Consider the following 24,545-nt stretch of genomic DNA (forward strand, 5'->3'; position numbering starts at 1 on the left):
TTATTCTGTCTATTCAGTGTCCTTAAACAAGAACGGTGGTGGTGGGGTTCATAATATTCACAATGGTATTTTATTAGTTGTTGGTTTAACCATGGATGAGATAATGGCTTCTATGTTATTTTCTTTTCAATGACATTTCTTATCACATGTTCAAAAACAACAGCCAATATTGCATATCTATAATTTATATAATGGGTATAATTAAACAATACTTTCACTATAACGTAAATTAGAAGTGTAATAGAAAAAATATATATTTCTGCGCCATTTTGAATTTTACTCGAATACAAATACAAATACAAATACAAATACAAATACAAATACTTTTCCCCCTCAACAAATACAAATACAAATACAAATACCGGCTGCTCCGCACATCCCTAATATATATATATATGCAGTAAGGAATTACTGAACTGGATGCCAATAATGATATATATATAGTGGTCTTTTACTGACTTAGTAGGTGCAGAGAATAGTGTCAAACATCCGTGTCTATGGCTTATCCTGTCAAAATGAAACTAAAAAACCTACACGATGATATAGTTTGATTACAGTCTTTACTCTGCACTTCAATCATGCGACTAAAATAGAAATACTCCACATGTCTTAATTCCATTTGTTATGAAGTGCTATCTGAAGTGCTATTCTATCACATGGATATGAATCATCATGGTTAATGTGTGTGGCTGCAGTTGTAGCCTCTGGTGGACGCAGTAGCCGCTGAACTATGGTAAAAAAAAAAACGATTACGTGACACCTACCCAAGCAACCAAGTGATGGCCAACTCCCAAACCCAGCCTGGCTTGCCAGGGGTGTGCAAAGCACTTGATTTGCCCTTCAAATCAAATCCTGCCTCCAAACTTTAGTGCTAAATTCACCCTAACGCTCCATCTTAACATCACAACTCCCGAGATATCTTTTTACTTCCACAAGAAATCTCGTGAGATCTCGTCATACGAGATCTTGTCACATCCTTACTGAATACTTCTAAACTCCCAGAAAACTATAAAGCACTGTTTTATTTTATTTATTGAAAATATTCAGATTCTATGACTGAAGGCATACGGACTGCATGAAAATAATCACTGTTTTAATGATGTTTAAACGCTCCTTTAAGGAATACTATTGCAACATCATCAAATTTTTCTCATTTATCATGGTTTGGATCTATTTATCATTCAACAGGCCAGCAATGTTTATTAATTGTGTATGCTCATTTTATAGCTTTTTAAAAATGATTTTGACGTATATTGGAATGATATGGATTTTCTAAAGAGAGAATAACATGGAGTGGGTCTTGATTTTTTTGTTGTTGTTGTTTTTCTTTTATTTGTTCGCTCTCATGAACCACTGTAAATAATGAAAACCCATCTTTCTCTACTCTCTCTCAAATAGCTTAAATATGTGTGTATTTGCATATTTTGCAATACAGTACAGTTGAAATGTTTTTTTTCTATAGATACAACCAACATCTTTAAATGTATAGTTTTATGTTTCTCTGTCCATTTTTAAAATGATTGTGTTATTCGTAATGCTTCTTGGCAATGAGGTTATTTCCCTCATTAAAGTCTTGTACATTTTAGTTTGTTTCCATACTTTAAATAAAAGTATTAATCAATATTCAATATTTTAATCAATATTCTTAAAAAAAAGTTTTAAAATTGAAAAACAGAAGCAATTCTGCTGAAAAATGAACGTGCTAATGTGTTCTTGCAGCAATTACAAAAGTGATTGGTCGCACCGCCTTTGTCCACTTTATTATTATGGTTACTTTAATTGATTTGTAATGATCCAGCCGGTTCATTTGAAGCCATGATTGAGATGCAGCATATGTCAGGGACTTGTTTGTGACTTGAAGCCATGGGGTGGGAACTCCATGTTCTAGTATAGGAAGAGGAAAGAGTAACCACACAGAGTTTCCATTGGACCAAAACCCACGCTGTCCGCACCTGTGCGCTGTCCCAGGCTGTTCCCTATGGAGAAACGGTGAAAGAGGCTTGTGTTTTACAGCAAGGCCTGTAAGACACTGCACTCAGTGTGCGAAAACTCATGTGTGTGCATGGAAAAATCACTTAATGGAAGAAAATGATGAGAGGAAGAGGTATAGAGTATAAGGAGATGAGACGTCCAGATGCAGTAAGGAATGATAGTACTGGATGCCAATAACTAGAACAGATTTGGCTTGTGCTTTTTGAAAAATAACATTCATGTTTTGTTCCAGTACATTTAAATGCAATTATCCCTGCACTAAATAAGCGGGAGAGATGGGAAATCAGAATAAATCTCTTGTCAGAGTGAACATTTTGGGGAAAAAAGAGGATCTCACTATACAGGATTTTGACTGAATCTCAGCAGGGCTTGTCTTGAAACAATTTTCCAAATAACATGAGGAAACCACAAAAATGTAAGTTTTTATTTTACATTTGTTTATGCTACTGATGTTTTTGTTCTTTTAATGGTTCTGAAAGCTATCTATTGGGCTGCATTTTTAAAATACCTATAAAAATAATATTGTGAAATCATGTTTATAACTTTACTGTGTGTAAAATAGTCTATGTTAGTGTTAACCATAAAATATTGATAAATATAGATACAGAAATATTTAAAATTTATACAATCTTGCCTTTGGTTAGTATCGATACTGACTTTGCTCTCTCACACTCTCTCCTCAACAGCAGGGAGATGAATAATTAATAATAACAATAATAAGATTTAAAAAATTTTGTTTTAACCAGAAAATAAGATGAGATTGCGCTACTTTATTTATTTATTTATTTATTTAATTTATTGCCTTTTTGGACTTGAGGACTGCGGACATACCTGATATAAGCATTATATGGTTTAGTTATTTTTTTCTTTTTTTCTTTTATTTATTCGCTTCCCTGAAGCACGGTAAATAATGAAAACCCACCTCTCTCTACTCTCTCAAATAGCTTAAATATGTGTGAATTTGCATATTTTGCAATACAGTACAGTTGAAATGTATTTTTTCTATAGATACAACCAACATCTTTAAATGAATAGTTTTATGTTTCTCTGTCCATTTTTAAAATGGTTGCTATTAGTAATGCTTCATGGCAATCAGAAAATAAGACGATTGTGCTAATTTACTTTTTTTTATTGGCTTTTAGACTTGAGGACTGTTGACGTACAGTATCTGATATAAGCATTATATGGTTTAGTTTTTTTTTTCTTTTTACTTCATTTGAATACTTTTAATGTTGTGGAATTTGTTCCCCAAGGTATCAAAATGGTATTGAATGTTGATATTTTTCAAGGTATCGTATTGAAGTTGGACATTCCAGTTTCATGACAGTATCCAGTATTCCAGTATCGTCTTATGTTACTATGAAATTCTTAAATTTTAAGTTTTGAATTCCACACAAACCTAATTAAATCATTTGAATATGCTAAAATTATATTAATAAGTGGACAATTGTTATTTTCCTCAAGGAAATTTCAGAAGGAAAGCATTTCTTTAAAATAGACTTAGTGAAAAATCTTGACTGTTGGTCTTATTATTGCTTTACTCTGTCAGTTTTTAGAAAAAAAAGCAAAAGGTATTTAAAGTGTCCAAAAAGATGTCCAAAATCTTTACACGCATTGACCCAGAGACTGTTTAGATGCATGTTACTGATGACAAGATGACGGATGTTTACTGGATATGACCGAAATGGCCTTAAATACCCTGCAGGCACAAGACCTCAACATGACGTCAGATTGACATTGTACTCCAATGTCATGGGGACGTTGCATTTTGCTTGGAAAGGAAAATCGGGTTGACATCAGAACCAACATCATGTCAATGTCCAACGCCCAACCTAAAACCAACCAAATATCAATGTTTAATGATGTAACAGCTTGAAGTTGTGTGGCCGTTACCACTATTGACATTTATCAGATGTTGGATTTTGGTTGCCCTACCTGATGAATAATTGTCTGTATTTGATGTCAAAATGATCTTGGTTTTTGATGTTGGTTTGACGTTGGATTTGGTTACTTTCTAACAACCTAAAATTGACCAAAAATCAACGTCATTTGACATCATTATTGGGCATCAAAATAACATTGTCATTAGACGCTGGCTAGACGTTGTATTTTGGTCACTTGACATCAAAAACTTAAATCTTATGACGTTGTGTGCCTGCTGGGCAATAACTAAATGCACTACAGAATGTTACGTTTACACACATCCACATATTACATGTAAACGCATCAGTTTTTAACAGTGTAATACTCCTTACTCCTTACTACTAATACTATTTTTGAGTACTTTTGAAATGTCTACTTTTTACTCTAACTGCACTAGATTTTTAGTCAAGTGATGGTACTTTTACTTGAGTATGATTTTTCAGTACTCTTTCCACCACTGGTTTCAGGGTAACTGACATATTAGTTTTAGAATGACCAGATACTAGTTTACTAAAGTACTAAAAAAACTAAAGGTAACACACTAAAGTTTACATTACATGTCAGTCTTAATCACTAAAAATGCTAAATTAGGCAGGAAAGATGTTTGCAATTAAAGAAGGTGTCACTGTTGAAATTAGTGTCACTGAAGAGTATGTGCCTGTTTCGCCTATCAGTAATTTAGTTTACCTGCACGGGTAGGATTGACATCAGCTGTTCTTTAGCCACGGTTCAGCTGATGCAATTAAGGCATGCAAACTGACAAACCACTCTGTCTGTTAAATGTCTGGCAGATTATAAATGAGATGGAGAAGTGAGGCTAAGCTGTTGATCTTCTGTCTGGAGCTGCAGTGATGTAAGATGTGTCTCAGGGGACAACCTGTTAGCCCAGTCAACTTCATTCACACTCTTTTCATCATAGGACAGGGAAAATGTGGGTCTGCTAAGGAGCAAACTACATTGCAATTGCATAAAAAGTTTAGTTGTTGTACATTGTACTCCAGAATGCCTTGTATTTGTAATGTGAAAAAAAAAATTTTACAGAGCAGTTGAGGTGCATATTGAAAGCACAAAGTGGCAAAGGGGGCATTCAGGGCAAATGGGACACTCTACAAACAAGTATATGACAGGGCAAGCAATGCAGATATTGTTTTTCCATAATATCTCAGTGGGATTTTTCTGATGTCCTGACCTGTTCGTTCACTGCTGGTTTGGCACAGCCTTATCGGTTCTTCATTCCTCATATAGTCTTTATCTCTTTATCCTTTTTGTTGTTTTGTTTTTCATTGTTATGCATGTAAGTTTGCCGTGTTACATCATCATAAATGTTTATTGCATTTAATTATTTAGCATTTTGTCCAAAGTCACTTGCATTTGAGGAGGCATTCAGCAATTCATCAAGAAGAGGCAATACACACAAGAAGTTCTAATTATACAAAGAAACTATTAGTGGTTAGAATTAAGTGTTAAGGCTTGTACACACCGGGATGCTTTTTGTTTGCGTTTATAGTCAGTGTTATACGAGGCGTTTTTCCGTATTCAAACCCAAGCGATTTTCACTGACGTCAAGCAGAAGAGTATGCAAAATTGCTCCTTGACTTTAGATAGTGCTACACAACTTTAAGCTTCTGACACCCCGCTTATAAAACAGAAAAGGGAGAGAAAAGGTTCACATGCATGTTGTTAAAGTTACCGGTGACTCAAACAAGCATGGATGGTTCAAGTAGCAGCTCCAGCTCTTGCGATGAAGAAATAATTATTGTTCAGCAGAGCAATAAGCAGCTCCACATTCATTTCGCCTCTGGGTATTTTCTTCAATGTGCGATCACATTGACAATTTTGCGCTTGAGCGCTTCCAAGTGCTGTTTACTGTACCTTTAGCAGCTCTGTGCACGTGAACAAAAGTGGCAATCTGATTGGAGGAGTAGGTTATGACGCAGTGCGTCAAAACAAGCATGAGGCATTTATAAACAAATAGCGCTTTTGCGCCTGGCGTTTTGCGTGTTGGTGTGCACGATCACATTGACGCCCTTTATTTAGTCACGGGGCGTTAAACGTCAATTGAAAATGTGAGCAAATAGCGTCCCGGTGTGCACGGGCCTTTAGAGTAAGAAGCGTTAGTGTTAGAGTTTTGTTTTTTTGAGAGAAAAGAATGTTTCTACAGGTGGTTTGTCAAGCCCACTCACCTGTGTGAAGCACACTTGATAAATGCACAATGTTTTTTTAGAGATATGGAGTGATTTTAAGAAAGTGTCTGGTGCAAATGAGCAAAACTGCTGCGAGTGTCAGCCTCAGAGTGATGAAAGAATGTGTTTTCTACATATGGTTTGTTTAGCCCACTCACCTGTGTGAGGCACTCTCGGAATTGCATAATGTTCTGAGGTTGTTGTGTGGCATGGTGGGGGAAGAAGAGGGTGTTCAGGTGATTGTGGAAGAGATGTTTTTTTTTATATATCTATAATGATAATGAGAAATTCGTTCTGAGAGTAATGACAGCTCTTTAAACTAAGGCTCTGTGTAGTAAACGTTGTTAATATCACAAAATAACATGTTTCTACTCCAAACACACTTAGTAAGTTCAGTTGAGTGCTTGAAGTATATTCTTCTGTGAGATGATTCCACAGTTGAGTGATTATTAGTCACGTTAAATCAGTGAATGCAGTGAAATCTTCTGTTTGTAATTCAATGTTATGGGGATTTCTTAGTTTTCTTCTTTATGAGTGTTTGGAGTTTCCATATGAGAGTGCCCTTTGGTTTTCGGAGGAAATTTCACATTTGATGTTGAAAGTTCAACTTTACACTTTAACAAAGTGACTTTTTTGACATTTTAATTGTTAAAAGTAATATAATGTATAAGAAATAACAGATAAAGAAATAAGTCTGTAAGATGTAGGCTGTTTTACCATGATACACAACACCAATCCAGACAATTTATCTCTTTAAACTATTAAAAATGTTGATAAAAGTCACTTTTTTTAAACAAGGTCAAGGTCCCATAATGCAATTAATCTAAATAAGTGGGAAAAATAAAAACATGAATCACAAGATACCCAAACCTCCGAAGTCATGGATATTTTACTTATAAGATATTACACCCTGCTTGAAATTTCTAATCAAAGAATAAAAAATAAACTAATAGCAAAGATTTCACAATTCTATGTTCGCTTCATTTTTTAAAAAACCCTTGAGGAATCATAAACTGAGAAAGAGAACACCATTTTGGTACTTTGTACGTATGCTTTCCATTCTCTCCTGTTATTGTTAGCAGTTAGTGGTCGGAAATAGTGAACATTTCTTAAATTTACATTGCTAACAGCTCAGTAATTCAGGCCTCATGTTAACAGAGACGGAGGTGCGGTGAAGACTCTGCTTGGAGCTCATCCAAGATCTTGTGTGCGCAGAACTTTTTTCTTTACTGTTGCAGAGGTCAAGAGGTCCAGAATGTTTTTGTGAATGGTGGTTGTTGTGTGAATTTGAGAGAGCTTCTGTGGTTTCTCAGAGATCCAGTAACAGGCCTGGTATTTTGACAGCTAAATTGAGCCAGTCAGAAACTCCCATAAATGTTTGTCTAGCGATAATGATTACAGTAAGCTTGAAGGCCCACCCAATTATGAGAAGAACAAATCTTGTTAGTATAGCTACCCGTTTATGTCTATAAGGAAAATGTTTTGAAGTTTTAGTTTTTCTTTTCATGAAAGCATATAATGAATGTGAAAAGCTTTAGAATAGGATATTTAATTAGATGATTGATTTAGGAAATATAATTCCAAAATGAGAAACTCGATGTATTGGCTTTTGACTGGCGTTTAGCCTTGAATAGATATTTGTTGAACATGAAAGTTCACAAGAAACTACATTAAATGACAAAAGTCTTGTCTGGATCCCAGTTGTAAGAGCAACAAATAATAACTTGACTTCTAGCTGATAATTGGGAAGTGGCAGAAAATAGATTTTTCCGATGAATCATCTGTTGATCTGCATATCAATCATTACAAACACTGCAGAAGACCTATAGGAACACGCATGGACCTGTTCTCACAGAAATCAGTCAAGTTTTTTTTTCTTTTTTTTTTAATATAATTATTTTTAGGGCTTTTCACCTTTAGGACAGTAGAGAGTATTGACAGGAAAGCAGAGAGAGGGGAAGGATCGCCATAGGACCGCAAGATGGGAATCGAACTTACTGTAGGTTGCCGTGAGCACCGGAGTGCATGTGTCAACGCACTAACCACTACAACATTGGCGCCGACGAAATCAGTCAAGTTTGTTGAAGGAAAAATCATGGTTTGGGGTTACATACAGTATGGGGCAAGAAATCGAGAGATCTGAAGAGTGGATGATAATATCAACAGCCTGAGGTATCAAGACTATTGTGCTGCCCATTACATTACACACCACAGGAAAGGGCAAATACTTCAGCAGGATCCTTCTAATACTTCTACCTTCACATCAAAGTTCCTGAATGCAAAGAAGGTCAAGGTGCTCCAGAATTGACCAGCCCAGTCAACCGGACATGAATATTATTGACCATGTCTGGGGTAAGATAAAGGAGGAGGCACTGAAGAATCTTAATGAACTCTGGAAGTACTGCAAGAACACTTTCTTTGCCATTCCAGATGACTTTATTAATAAGTTATTTGAGTCATTGCAGAGATGTATGGATGCAGTCCTCCAAGCTCATGGGAGTCATACACAATATTTATTATTTTTCCGCTGCAGCATGACTTTATATTCTATACTGAACATTATTTCTTTTAAGTGACAAGAATTTTGTCTCAGCAAAGTCAGACCTTACTGTCCTAATTAAATCAATAAAAATCAAGGCATGATCATATTTTATTTTGGCAAATCAAGCGTAATCTAGAAATCTTTGCCTTTCACATAAGCCACTTCTGATACCAAATGATCAACTAGAAGTCAAGTTACTATTTGCTGTACCTAAAACTTGGATAGACGACATGACTTTTGTCAGGTAGTGTATTCATAGGTGAAATATTAGATGTTTGTATACTGAATTAGTCAGCTTTTTTAAATAAAGAAGAAAGTTTAACTTTTTACTCAGAAGTATTGATAGTGTGAAAATAGTCAATAGCTTATAGAAATAGCTTTATAGTGTGTTATTTTTAACGGTTTCTCAACCACGTTCCTGGAGGACCGCCAACACTGCAAGTTTTAGATATCTCCTTCATCTGTCACACCCATTATAGATCTCAGTCTCTGCTAATGAGCTGATGATCTGAATCAGGTGTGTTTAGTTAAGGAGACAGGGACAATGAGCAGAGCTGTTGGTCCTCCAGGAGCATTGTTGAGAAACACTGATTTATAGTATATGCAAGTCGCCACTGGCTTGCATGGTTCGGGACTTGTGGAGCTGTGCATCGATGGATTTGCTCTTCAGTGTTTGGACTTTCAGCAGTGAAAATTAAACCACACTGAACTAAACCAAACTAAACTTCAACTCTGAAATCTGGACTGACACAGTGTCAACTTAATATAATCTTATGTGAAGCTGCTTTGACACAATCTACATTGTAAAAGCGCTATAGAGATAAAGATGAAGTGGCCTGGGTTATTTTAGAAGATATTTGAGTTTTGCTTTTCGCCTTGGTCCCTTCTAAGATCAGTTGAATCTCCATTGAAATTAGCTAAAATTGCTTTATCACTTACGACATTGTTGAAATAGCAGCACATGACACCACGATGCCATCATAAACCTGCATTGTCACGTACTGAAACCAATCCAACATGAGCTGATTTGCTGTTCTGATTCTCGCATTCTAGTCTGGGTGGTATTTGGCTGGTTTTAAGGTGGGTTTGATAACTTTTCATCTAAGATTAGCTTAAGTCAACCCAGCTAAGCCTTTTTGATTTTTGACGATCCCTTAATTGAAAATGAAATTGTACCATGACATGATGGCATCATAAAAATACACAGTAAGATCAAAACTGCTGGTCTGACTGTTCATCAGCATCATCATCATCATCATCTTTGGTCAGCCTTAATCTACTGATGCCATCATTAAAATAGCATCAGACATGACATGATGGTATTGTGAAGATGCGGTATGACATCAAAGACTGCTTAAGCCTGCAATTTCTGCTAAGTTAAACAAAAAAGAAGATATTTTAAAGAATGCTGGCTACTGGCATAAACTTCCATAGTCTGTTTGTGTTTAAGAGAAGAAAGAAACAGATTTTAAACAAGTGAAATGTGAGTAAATGATGGCAGAATTAAAGTATTTGGGTAAACGACCCCTTTAATCTTTCCCCCCTGCTGATTCTATAATTTAAAAATAATGTCCTCATAAAAAATAGATTTTTTTTTTGGTATTAGCTGGTCTTGTTTAAAGATGACCAGCATATTTTTTTCTTCTTCAGATGATAAAATATGGCATCACAGATAATATGATGGCATCCTAAAGATGCGTTTTGATGTATCATCAAAAACTGATTAATCCAGCTTGGTCTGTGTGATCAGTTTTGGACATCTTGTGACATCCAAAATCAGCTGAACACCAGTTTAAACCAGTCAGAGCTGCTTTTTTTGTCCTTCTTCCAGGATGGCATCACTGTCTGATCTGCCAACATGGGCTGTCTAGGCCTCCATCACCATCAGTATGTGACTGCTGACGTCCATCCATTCAGTTTACTCGGTTCTCCTGGCATAGATCCTATAGCAGACTTGCGTTTAGTCTTTGTGTAGTCAAAACCTGCTTTAGACACTCTTTTAAATTGAAGGATTTTATCTATTAATTGAATTGCATCACATTTAAATGCCAGGATTTTAATTCTTAAGTGCTGGTATGTTTGCCAAGGGCTGCAAAATATGTCGCTACAGCATCGATATCGTAATGTGTGCATCCACAATAGTCGCATAGCAAGATCTGCAATGTTGAGTCGGACTGATAGTTGACCAGGAGCTACAGAACACATGTGATTTTTAAAGTCACTGCTAAGTTGAACCATAGTGAAAGTTTGTGTTTTCAAGGCCTGTGACTGTGAGAATTTTAAGAAAGTTAAAAATATTTGGGCTAGGGCCGGGCTGATAAACAATATTATATCAAATCACAATTTGTGTCAATAACAATGATAATCTCTGGACTTTTTACTCCATATTGATTTAAGAGCCAATAACAAAGCAGAAATGTGCAACAATGGGAATCTAAAAATATGTTGATATTAGAGATGTACGGAATTTTCAGCCACCTTTAATGATTAGTTTAATGGACCCTCTAATTTTTGTGGCTTCAGTCATTGTGGGGTACTCCTTTTAAATCTGGAAGCATTAACAACTTACACTCACCGTCCACTTTATTAGCTACACATTACTAGTACTGGCTTGGACCCCTTTTTGCCTTAAAACTGGCGTAATCCTTCGTTGCATAGATGTAATAAGGTACTAAAAATATTCCTCAGAAATTTTTTATAGCATCACACAGCTGCTGCACATCCATGATGCGGATCTCCTGTTCCACCACTTCGCAACGGTGCTCTATTGGATTGAGATCTGGTGATTGTGGAGGCCATTTTAGTACAGTGAACTCATTGTCATGTTCAAGAAACCAGTCTGAGATGATTCCCGATTTATGACATGGCATGTTATCAAAACAAATCTACTGCAACTGTGTGATGCTATGCGGTCAATTTGGAGCAAAATCTCTGAGGAATATTTCCAGTAACTTGTAGAATTTTTTTTTTTTTATAATTTTTTTTCTTCTAGGCCAACTATCTAAGATTAGTTTACTTACCCCAATGGCAGATAATTTAGCTTGTTTGAAGGAAAAAAAATATTTATTTATTTTGACTTTTTCCTTCTGAAGGTGAAAGCGAAACAATATTTTAATTGATCTAAGAATTTTTAGATATTTGGGCTAAAAATGAGATAAAGGAAGTCATTTTTTTGCATTGTGATTATTCAATTTCTGTACCTGAATACTGGTTAGACTGGTAAGACTCCATACAATTTATTCAACAACAAAAAAATCTTGCTTATAATTTTTGTCGGGTTTCTAGTCCAAATATCTACATTTCAAAGCAAATATTTTAATTGATCTAAGAATTTTTAAATATGTGGACAAGAAATGAGACAAAGTAAGAAAAGCATTTTTTTTTGCATTGTGATTATTAAACTCTGTATCTAAATACTGGTTAGACTCCCCAGAAAACTGTCATCTAGTGAAACTGTATTCATATCACAATATTTATCGAACAAAAATAAAAAAATCGCAATTATGCAGCAATTTCAGTATTATGGATGTGACATTCCAGTATATACTCAAATCATAAATTCACATAGAAGGTATACCGTCACTGGCCATTTTATTAGATATACCTGTCCACCTGCTTGTTAATGCAAATTTCTCATCAACCAATCTCATGGCGACAGCTCAATGCACAGGGTCAATAGACATAGTCAAGACGAACTGCTGCAGTTTAAACTGAGCATCAGAATGGGGAAGAAAGGTGATTTAAGTGGCTTTAAACGTGGCATGGTTGTTGGTGCCAGACAGGCTGGTCTGAGTATTTCAGAAACTGATAATCTACTGGGATTGTCCAACACAACCATCTCTAGGGTTTACAGAGAATAGTTAAAAAAAAGAGAAAATATCCAGTGAGCGGCAGTTCTGTGGGTGCAAGTGCCCTGTTGATGCCAGAGGTCAGAGGAGAATGGCCAGACTGGTTCCAACTGATAGAAAGGCAACAGTAACTCTGATAACTACACGTTACAACCAAGGTGTGCAGAAGAGCATCTCTGAATGCACAACACTTCCCACATTGAGGTGTATGGGCTACAGCAGCAGAAGACCACACCGGCTGCCACTCCTGCCAGCTAAGAACTGGAAACTGAGGCTACAATTTGCACAGGCTCACCAAAATAAATTGGACAATAGAAGATTGGAAATACTTTGCCTGGTCTGAGTCCCAATTTCTGCTGCAACATTCGAATGGTAGGGTCAGGATAACGCATCATGTCATAAATTGTGAATCATCTCAGACTGGTTTCTTAAACAAGACAATAAGTTTACTGTTCTCAAATGGCCTCCACAGTCACCAGAACTCAATCCAATAGAACACCTTTGGGATGTGGTGGAACAGGAGATTCGCATCATAGATGTGCTGCCAACAAATCTGCAGCAACTGCGTGATGCTATCATGTCAACATGGAGCAAAATCTCGGAGGAATATTTCCAGTACCTTGTTGAATCTATGCCACAAAGGATTCAGGCAGTTCTGAAGGCAAAGGGGGGTCCAACCCAGTACTAGTAAAGTGTGCCTAATAATGTGGCCGGTGACTGTATGTTCACATTACATTAAAACATCTGTTTATATTTTTCAAAACAACTAACCACAGAGTTATCAGTATCAGAAAAATATCAATCTTATATTTTAAATGAGGCAAATAAACATGCGCTATGGATGTGACCAAAAAATTCTGCGAGTTTACATTGTACAACATACTTTATTGAAATTCTTTAAAGAATCCATGCTAATCAAAAGAATTAGATTTTTGAACAGATTTTAGCATTTATGAGGAAAAAGCTTAAAGGATGTGACATCTCTCCGTTATGGATGTGACAAATGAGAAATTGTATGACTTGGGTAAATCAGATATAATTGTTTAAAAACATTGACAGAGACATTTTTGCGCATCTTCACAGTACTGTAAATTACAAGCCTACACAAAACAACCAAGAAAGGGTTTCACTATTTATTTATTTTTTATCATGGCAAGGTTGACATTTAGATGCAATTGCTCAATATCAGATTTTTCCAATACCGTTCAGCCCTAGTACAAACAGCACTTTACAGAGCGCCTGTGTATATGTGTGTGTGAAGCTCAGAGCAGGTGGCTGCCGTGCTGTTGTCTCATTGTGTTTGGTGTGTCAGTGGATGCTACCAATCTGAGCCGCGAGACACCAGTGCTGCTTCCTTTGTGAGCAGCAGAGAGAGAGAGAGAGAGAGAGAGAAAGAGGATAAGGAGTGAAGAAGGAGTACAGAGTGGATGGTGAGAGAGCGAGGCAGATGGAAGCGACGCAAACGCCCACCAGCCCGATCTCTCCTCTACCTCCTTTCGGCTTTGTGTGTAATGATTAACCGATCGGAGAAAGGCGAGAATATACCGCCTCAGCCCTCATAGGAAGTGACACGCGCACACACCAACATTATATAAACACACTGTGTCTCTCGCTCAGAGATCAGCAAACATGACCCGACCGAAAGGAGGATACTACAAAGGAGAATTGGGTAGGAACTTACTGCAAATACTTTGACAAAGGGAAATGCTGTTTCTCAGTATGATCAAACTGTGGCAGGTACATGCTTTTGTTTGCCAGGGCTTTGTTTCAGGTGACTCTTAAAGCATCGCTGGGCTGTTAGTAGACTGTAGTTGATCGAGGGCTTTGTTTTCACGAAACAAGGTGGTGTGACAAGATTGTTTTGCATTGTTTCAGTGTAAGCTTATTCTGATATCTGGCCACTTGTTTGTTCTTTGACCTGGTCATAGTCTATAAATGGCTGAGCTATTCCTAATCAGAATGAAGCAAAGAGATTAAATGCATTTTGGTGCTTGAAGTTTAGCAAACATGATTTTGACCATTTAAATGGGATTCTTGATACTTTGTTCTTCTGTTACAGGGGAGCCACACAAATTTGACCCCACATTCAGAGGACCTGTTCATAAAAGGTAGAGCAAATATTACTTTTGTTTGGTGTTTCTTGTTCTTTTTCTTCTTCTTCTTCTTCTTCTTCTTCTTATTATTATTAATATTATTATTATTATTGATAGTTTTAGATATTATTAGTTTTTTATTCTTCTTTTTATTATTATAACTACAGCTGCTAATAAAAATAATAATAATACATTTTATAAAAATAAAAATTATGATAATAATAATGATGATTTTTTATTGAATCTTTTTATTAATACTATTGATCACAAAACAAATTGAAACAAACAAACAGACAATGCCCATTTTAACAATGCAATGCTAAAGAAAAATTATAATAAATATTCATAAATAAAATAACAACAATAAATAAATAATAGCAATAATAATAAGCCAATAAACAAAAAATATAAAGATAAAATAATAGTAAAATAAAATACATAAATTAAATTATGAAATACTATAGGTAAAAATACAGCTTGAAGAAACAGCAGTAAAATACAAGTAAGGAGTCCAAACTTGATGAAAAGCTTCAGTGGACATATGCATCACACAGGTAAGGAATTTCCCTAATAATATTGGGTAACACTTTATTTTGATGGTCCATTTGAGTATTAGTAGACTCTCTGCTTAATATCTGTTCATACTGACTATAAGAAACTTTGTAAGTACATGTCAACTTACACTAACCCTAACCCCAACCTAACGGTATACTTATATTCTAATGAGAATTAGTTGGCATGTAACTTGAATTCAACAAACGGACCATCAAAATAAAGTGTGACCTAATATTGTGTCACTAATCCAGTTTATCAGTATATTTTTCCTTGCAGCAAAGGCTAAAATGTCAAATAAACAATTGGTGTATTTGTCAGGCAAATATCCAACCAGAGACCTGAAATCAAAGACAATGGATCCAACTGTAGCTGAAGTCCAAACATACGACTCATAAAAGTATCAACTTTTGACCAATAAGCTCTAATAACAGGATAATTCCATATTAAATGGGTGTAGTCTACCCACTTCCACCAATAATGATGACTTTTAATTTTAACAATAGCAATTGGTTACAGCTGCAATTACAGTCAGAATTATTAGTCTTCCTGAATTTTTAGCCCCCCTGTTTATTTTTTCTTAATTTCTGTTTAATGGAGAGATTTTTTTCAACACACTTCTAAACATAATAGTTTTAATAACTCATTTCTAATAACTGATTTATTTTATCTTTATCATGATGACAGTAAATAATATTTGACTAGATATTTTTTAAGACACTTCTATACAGCTTAAAGTGACATTTAAAGCCTTAACTAGGTTAATAGGTTAACTAGGCTGCTTACGGTAATTAGGCAAGTCAATGTATTACGATGGTCTGTTCTGTAGTCTAGCGAAAAGAAAAAAAAACTTAAAGGGGCTAATAATTTTGACCTTAAAATGTTTTTTAAAAATGTAAAAACGACTTTTATTCTAGCCGAAATAAAACACATAAAACGTTCCCAAGAAGGAAAATATTTTCAGACATACTGTGAAAATTACGCTGCTTTGTTAAACATCATTTGGGAAATATTTTAAAAAAGAAAAAAAAATTCTAAGGGGGTTTAATAATTCTGATTTTACTGATATTTGTATACAAAATAAAAGTTTGTTTTACCATGATATATGTGTGTGTTTTATATACATTTATTGTGTATATGTGATACACACACACATGCATAGAAAGAAAACTATAGATTAAATAGATTTTAAAATAATCTAGAATTTGTACCATATAACATATATGTAATATCTAAATATATATAAACATTTTCTCCAATATATGCCTAATATGTGCATAATTAATAAACACAGTACTCGCACATATATTATGTTTAAAAAAAACTTTTATCTTGGATGTAATTAATCATGATACATTTTTGCAGAGCACTTAAAAATATAAATATTAGCCCAGCTATGACATATTTATTAATTTTCAAATATTTTCTGATTTTTAACAGAGAAATAAACCATTCACAGTTTCCTATTATATATTTTCTTCTAGAAAATGTCTAATTTCTTTTAGTTGGCCCGGAATGATTAAAGGATAAATAAATTAAACGATCTTTTAAAACAATTTATCAAACTTGCCTATTTAACCTTATAACCTAGTTAATAGTCTTTAAAATTCACTTTAAGCTGAGTACTAGTTTGTTGTAAAATAGCTAGAAAAAATATTGTGTAACGTCATCATGGCAAAGACAAATGAAATTAGTTATTAAAAGTATTAGTATGTGTATAAACAGGTTAAAACATGCAAGTAGATTAATTATATGAACAAATAAAGAGTTCAGATGCAAAAACCTCCAAAACAGAAGTGCCATCTGAAATTTTCTTCTAAAATGATCGTTATTCTCAGCCTCCGATATTTTGGTTCACTGATGTTGATGTTTTGTTTGTTTCACTGTAAAGGCAATGCAAAAACCTATTTTTCTGCCATAAAAGTGAATTTACTGAACACACACACATTAGAAGAGAATTTCAGATGGCGTTTAGAGGATTTTGCATCTGAACTCTTCATATTATTGTCATTATTATTATAAGTAGTTGTACGTTATTTGTTTATCCGTTTAAATTTTAAGACCTTTTCAAAGAAGGTGTCATAATTAACTAATTTCTGCCAATATTTAGCAAAATTCCAGCTAGGTCAGAGACACACACGCACACACTCTCAAATCACTGTCCTTTTCCCTGTCCCTGATTTCAGCATGTGTCTGATATTGATAAAAATATTGACTTCATTCATGGACCTGTCGCTCCGCTGGCCTGTTTCTGATCCAGAGCTGCTGGTGGATCAATGTTTAGTTGGACAGCACCGCGTTCACCCTACCGGAGCCCAAAAATCAATCTAGGGTTGCTTTTTGCCTCATTAACATTCACTCTTAATAGATTCAGCAGATTGTGAGATTATTCTGCCATTACTAGACAACAAGACACAGCTTTCAATGTATTTCCATTGCTCTCAATAGAAATTGGCTGTCAGTGTGTGCAGCTCAGCGTGTTTCTAATGGGGTTTTCCTGAGCTAAGTGCATATTTGTAAGACCCGGCTACTGCTAATTAGGGTTGACTTATGTAAAACGCTTAAGCTCAGTCGGGTTTGCGCAGCATGTGGGACTTTGCTGTTTACTGTGTTGAGGTGTGTCACTGTTGACCATGTTGTGGCTTAGTAATAACACCATAAAGTAGTGGAGCATTAAAAAAGTTTCTTTCCATATCTTTTTTCAGCATTCAAAGAGGATCTGTCTGTAAATAAAGAATGGTTACTGATTTTGTATTAACGGTAAGGGGTTAGGTGAGGTTAGAGTTACCCCTGAATTTTTTTTTGCATATTTTTATATATAAACATATGTGATGGATCGGGATGAATACATGCATAGTTACACCCTTAGTGCTGAAGGAAAATAAATGGATGAATAAATGAATGAATTAATGAATGAATGAATGAATGAATGGCATAGTTACACCCTTAGTGCTGAAGAAAAATGAATGAATGAATGAATGGCATAGTTACACCCTTAGTGCTGAAGAAAAATGAATGAATGAATGAATGAATGAATAAATGAATGAATGAATGGGATGAATGAATGAATGAATGGCATAGTTACACCCTTAGTGCTGAAGAAAAATGAATGAATGAATGAATGAATGAATGAATGGCATAGTTACACCCTTAGTGCTAAAGAAAAATGAATGAATGAATGGGATGAATGAATGAATGAATGGGGTGAATGAATGAATGGGATGAATGAATTAATGAATGGGATGAATGAATGAATGGCATAGTTACACCCTTAGTGCTGAAGAAAAATGAATGAATGAATGAATGGGATGAATGAATGAATGAATGAATGGCATAGTTACACCCTTGGTGCTGAAGAAAAATGAATGAATGAATGAATGAATGAATGAATGAATGAATGAATGAATGAATGAATGGGATGAATGAATGAATGAATGAATGAATGAATGAATGGCATAGTTACACCCTTAGTGCTGAAGAAAAATGAATGAATGAATGAATGAATGGCATAGTTACACCCTTAGTGCTAAAGAAAAATGAATGAATGAATGGGATGAATGAATGAATGAATGAATGAATGGCATAGTTACACCCTTAGTGCTGAAGAAAAATGAATGAATATATGAATGAATGGGATGAATGATTGAATGAATGAATGAATGAATGGCATAGTTACACCCTTAGTGCTGAAGAAAAATGAATGAATGAATGAATGAATGGGATGAATGAATGAATGAATGAATGAATGAATGAATGAATGAATGAATGAATGGCATAGTTACACCCTTAGTGCTGAAGAAAAATGAATGAATGAATAAATGAATGAATGAATGAATGGGATGAATGAATGAATGAATGAATGAATGAATGAATGAATGGCATAGTTATACCCTTAGTGCTGAAGAAAAATGAATGAATGGGATGAATGAATGAATGGCATAGTTACACCCTTAGTGCTGAAGAAAAATGAATGAATGAATGTTGAAAAACAAAGTAAGTTTTCACAGTATTTTCTATTAGGGCTGCACAATATATATTTTTCTGAGCATCAGTATCGCAATGTGTTAATACGCAATAGTCACATCGCAGGATGTTCAATGTGACGTCAGGATTGTAATTAAACATGAGAATTTTGGAGTCATTTCAGTTTAACCATAATAAAATGAAAATTGATAAATTTCTTGTGTTTTTAAAGGCCTGTGGTACCGTTTTAAGCAAGTTTAAAGCATTTGAGCACAAGGAATTATTACTATTGGAGCTTTAACAGATTAATTATTTAATTACTCAATAAAGAATATACAGCTTTATTGTACATTTCATTATTTTATTTCTGAAACTGTATACTGTTAGACTTCTTCATTTGTATTTGCTCTATTTATCTCTTCGTGTAATTTGTTTATTGTATTTTATCCACTCTCCTACAAAATCATCCCAATCAATTTAAAATTATTAAGTTATCTTGTGCAAAATAGCAGACAATTGAAATATCGCAATCTTCAGTTTTTCCATTGTCGTGCAGCCCTATTTCTTTTTTTATTTTGGAGAAAGTCTTACTTCTTTTAGTATGGCCGGAATAGAAGCACTTTCACATAAAAAAAGATTTTTAAGGTCAATATTATTAGCATGCATAAGATTTTTTTATGGCTACGACAAACCAGTGTTGTCCAACAATAACTTTCCTAATTAACTTAACTTGCCCAAGTAACGTAAATAATTTAGTGAAGCCTTTAAATTGCACTTTTAAGGTGAATATTAGTATCTTGTAAATTAACTAGCAAAATATTAAGTACTATCATCACGGCAGAGACAAAATAAATTAGTCATTAGCAATGAATTATTGAAACTATTATGTTTAAAAATCTTCTCTCTGTTAAACAGCACTTGGACAACCTTTTTAAAAGTATTCAAAATTTCAGAGGAGGGATAACAAGTTTGCCTACAACTGTATATATTTGTATATTTAAAAACACTGATCAATATCTTTATAGTTACTATTCTATATAAAATGATAGCAATGAGTATTTTGTTTGATAAATTTGAGATTTTTATCAGTATTGGTATAGCAACACCTTTAAATTAAACAACAGCAATATTTATGCATTTATAAAGAAAACTAATTAAAACTATCAATTACGAGAAAATTTAAATAAAGAAACTGTAATGCAAACTTATTTTCAATGAGATGCAAAAATATAAATGACCAGTGTTGAGCACGTTCCTAACTGCCCGATCTACCAAATGCACAGCAAATTCACCAGAGTTAAATTCTCGGTGTTGAAGCATTTGAGAGTAAAGTGTTGACGTTAAAGAGTTAGATTTTGATAAATGAATATAATAAGAGTTAGAATTGTTTTTATTCAGTGCGAAATCAAGGAGTTATCTTTTCAACACTTGGTGGTGTTATTTCCAACATCCGGGAATTCATGCAGCCCCAGTCACTGAAGAATTTTCCAGATGCCATTTTCCATCTGAGGTTTAGAACAGCAACTGGTGAGTCAAACTACCTAAATGTTGGTATTTTACTGACTTTCTTTAAGGAAATACAGTTGTAAACATGTTGTTAAGTTAATAACTTTAGAATGGAGTTACAATTTTAAACTTCTGCGGTTCATTCATGGTCGTTTGTGTATCTAGCTTAACTGCATTACTATTGACTTCTTTTCAAGAATGTTTTTATATGCTCACGCATACATAGTGCATAAAAACATCAAATGTACATGTTCAACACATTTCTGTCACGCTTAATGCCATTTTGTGCGTTGTTACCCATCTGTAAAATAAAATCGACACTTCTCCTTTAATTCCAAGCAAACTAGCGAGGGAATCCCCGGAGCCGCCTAACGTTAGCCTACTCTGCCCGGATGCTAACGGCAACACAGGACGGTTTCCATAAGCTCTGGAGAGTTTCTAAAACATATCTGGTGAGTAAATGAACATATGCTTACTTGTAAAAGGCTTTCTGACTGAAACAAATGATTGTTTGTTATTCGTGTACGTTAATTTGGTTATTTTAAACACCGCGGCCCTTTTAAACTGGTTCATTCGTGGCCGTCCATATACCGTTAACGTTAGTCCATAACTTAGACTCGTGTGATAACGTACGCTTAAATTATATTAAGTGTTGACAACCATTAAAGTCGGAATGTTAACATTAATGTCTTTAAATGACCGCGTTTGCACTTTATCAGACATTTAACGTTACAGAAGTCTCCCGGAAGTTGCGGGACTAACGTTAACGTTATCCCGCAAATGCACAGAGACTCCCAGATGCCCAAGTAGATGCCCGCAAATGAATGATCATCTCCCGGATATCGCGCGTCTCCCGCCCGGTCATTAAACACTTTGCACGCCCCTCTCCACCGCATCCCTCCCAGTTCTTCAGGTACGTCGCGCGCAAGTCACCCCCACCGCTCTTCAGGTACGTCGCGCGCAACTCATCCCATTGCTCTTTAGGTACTCATCTCTCCCGCTACCTCCCGCAAATCAACTCTGTATCCCCCGAAAATGACTTTTCCCAACTCGGGATGTCTGACGTTAGTAAGTTAGGCTATTTCTGTTGTCAGGAACATCTTAGTCAAGCTTTTTCTCCCGCATGATATTGTGCTTAAAACTAGGCTAAACTTAGCATGTACTGTACACAACATTTCCGTTTTATTAGTGCGTTGTAAACAGCCACCTGTCTGTAAATTAATCAACTGATTCATATTTGAGCAGCCTAATGATGATACAGTTTGATTTGTAGATTTATTATCAATAATCAACATCTGAATCAAAAGATATGTGAAAATGTTTGAGGCATACTTTGTGATGTTCATCTCTCTTTTTTATCTGAAGGTTATGCATATGTGTTAGATACTAATGTGTTGTTGTTTTTTAACAGCCACAGTTCTCTGTACAATAACACAAGACCCTGTGACGGTGGCTGATTAGAGACGGATGGTGTATTTCCAGAGTTGGTGAAATGACCAAGCACACCTTCTTGGTCATATGTGGTGATAATAATGAAGGTATGTTGTATAAAGTTCTGTATTTGTTTTACAATAAGCTGAGAGGGTATTAGAGCATTAGAGAATAACAAATGACATGAAGGTGATAAGTTTTGTATTGTGGGTGAACTGTTACTTAAATAATGTTTTGCTCTGCTTTGCACTTTTTCTCTTCTGCTTATCCTAATATTTTAGATTATATTTGGACCTGAAACATCTGCTAGACTCCAGGAAAGGTGGCGTCAATACTGGACCTGAAAGGGCCTAACAAGTTGAATCTGGTAAAGAAACACGCACACACACACACAAACACACACACACACGCACACGCTTACAGAAAACTGTAAGTTTATGAATATTTTTTACACTGTGGCCAATATTTTGGGGAAGTCAGCATCACTAAATGATATAAAAGATTTTAAGCTCCTCTAAATTTTGCTCCAAGTGTGTTAAATTCAGGATTGTGGACAGACAGCTGCCTGTTTTCCAGTTCTAGTCATAGTGGTTAACCTAATTGTTTTTGGAGATCCAACAGTGATGTATGTGTTTTTTCTACTTTTCCATATCCTGTCACCTCAACCAGCTGGGAGAGTCAAGTTGTGGATCATCATGTGGATTTTCAAAAGGTGAGTTTAGATTTCTTGAATGTTTTATTTACTTTAAATGTTATTTTAAATATATCATAGAATTTGATTGCAATTTGTTTTCAAACATTTTTCTTAATCATGCTGGAGTCTTGAAGAGTTCTTAGATGAGCATCACCCTACAGTATATCTGTGCATCAGGAACCACCAGACGAGCGATCAGCAGCTACTACTGTACATCGTCATGGATAAAAAGGTCATCCTGTGGCTGGGAAGCACATCTTTCACAGGACATGCTTGATGAGATTTCCTAGCTCCAGTTTGTTTTCACACAAGTTTACAGCATTTATACCTTCATTTAAACTGCTGTGTTTGATATGGAGGACCAAGGAAACACCAGAAGTGAAAGATTTGCACGCCAAGTTGTTTAAAATGTAATTTCAGAAGAAAACTATGAGTGACGATATATTGAACTTTCAAATTGCTCTGATGAAACATCAAGTTTGGACATCATATTTTGTTGATACTGTCTTTACTAATAAAACATTTAAAGCAAATTTGACATTGTTGCATTTTAAAAATTGAATGAATTGTTGAAGTTGTGAATGTTTTCAAATAAAATGTTTTTATTTTGTAATTTACAGTCTATTTGACCTTTTTACCATATTTACACTCAAGAGAGTTGAATAAAATAATATATTACACCAGGCGGTGTTAAATATAGTTACATTTTTTAACTCTGCCCTGAGTTAAAATTAACCCTTACTTCGGTGTCAATGTGCCAACCCTTTTGAAAGTGTTGATTTAAGTCTGTTTTGAGTGGACCCCATGAGACACTTTCAAAGTGTTGAAATTAACACCCATAGAGTTGTTTTGGGTCCCCATATTTTGCTGTGTGGTTGACCATGTTTTTAATGTTTTAAATAATGACTGTTTAAGTCATTTAAAGAATGTCTGTTTTAAATAATTTTTTACACACACAGCATTGTTGGTTTACAAAAAAATCTAACAAATATAATGCTGCATACCACACTTCATTATTTTATTGAAAAAAAAATAAGAAGAAGAAAGCTTGTTAAATGAGAATCTGAAATACTTTTATGACATACATCAAAAAATAAAGATGATTTAGTGTTAAAAATGTCTTACTTTGAATATTTAAAAAAAATAATTAGGTCTTACACTTCACGTTTTTCTGATTTTCTTAGTAAATGTATTAATTCCTGTACTTTTACCATAAACCAACATAACAAAAATGTGTTATTTTAGAAATTATGGGATGTGTTGAAAAAAAATGCTGCATTGTTAACTAGCGACATTAGGTGTTAAGTTTGCAATCCAAAAATTATTTTCCATATGTTACACCTGGCTCAAGGATGTAACATAATGAGGGAGACGACAAGGAGAAGTATAATCAAAAAGAATATTTATTTAGCTCAATTTAAATTATATACTCCAAAATATCAGTATCAGTATGTTCAATCAGTGTGAAATGCAAATGAATGGATGCGGTAAATGTTGTCAGTGATAGTGTATGGATGCGAAAGAAAGCATAAAGGCCAAATAGGAGCGCGGCTCTGGCCAACTGCCAAGTGAATGTACAGCGGCCCCGACAAACTCTCTGCCGGGGTTTAAATAAGGGCGCTGACCAGCATCAGGTGCACTGAAGGCACGCCCCCAATCTGGAATCAAATCAAACACAAAACAACGCAGTCCTAACAGTGGGTCAGTTGAATGGTATTTAGTTATAGTTGCTAGTTACTTCTCACAAATAGTAATTGAGTTAGTAACTGAGTTACACAACTATAAAAGTAACTAATTACCAGGGAAAGTAACTATTGC

At 34.9% G+C, this 24,545-nt stretch overlaps 1 protein-coding gene and 2 long non-coding RNA genes across 12 annotated transcripts in view; all 3 read left to right on the top strand.

The window, feature by feature from the left end:
• The window catches only part of LOC147842616 (uncharacterized), a 1,013,036-nt gene that overhangs the window by 327,796 nt on the left and 660,695 nt on the right, over positions 1–24,545 (top strand). The window lies entirely within an intron of this gene.
• slc44a5b (solute carrier family 44 member 5b) overlaps positions 1–24,545 on the top strand; it is an 80,827-nt gene that overhangs the window by 16,386 nt on the left and 39,896 nt on the right. For 5 of the 10 annotated variants that reach the window (XM_087263451.1, XM_087263449.1, XM_087263452.1 and 2 more), the window contains exon 2: positions 14,548–14,596. In XM_087263451.1, coding sequence (XP_087119577.1) covers positions 14,548–14,596 — 49 coding nt within the window. Of the gene's footprint in view, positions 1–13,992; positions 14,158–14,547; positions 14,597–24,545 lie in introns of those variants that run through there. The other 5 variants (XM_087263450.1, XM_087263448.1, XM_087263453.1 and 2 more) reach the window with 2 other exon arrangements.
• On the top strand, positions 20,564–23,340 carry LOC137490310 (uncharacterized). The gene is made up of 6 exons (XR_015497769.1): positions 20,564–20,623; positions 20,942–21,054; positions 22,014–22,140; positions 22,315–22,400; positions 22,703–22,745; positions 22,854–23,340. It is a non-coding gene; the product is annotated as an uncharacterized LOC137490310 (long non-coding RNA).

This window comes from Danio rerio, chromosome 8 (assembly GCF_052040795.2).
Source record: "Danio rerio strain M-AB ecotype USA chromosome 8, GRCz13ab, whole genome shotgun sequence".
Lineage (NCBI taxonomy): Eukaryota > Metazoa > Chordata > Actinopteri > Cypriniformes > Danionidae > Danio > Danio rerio.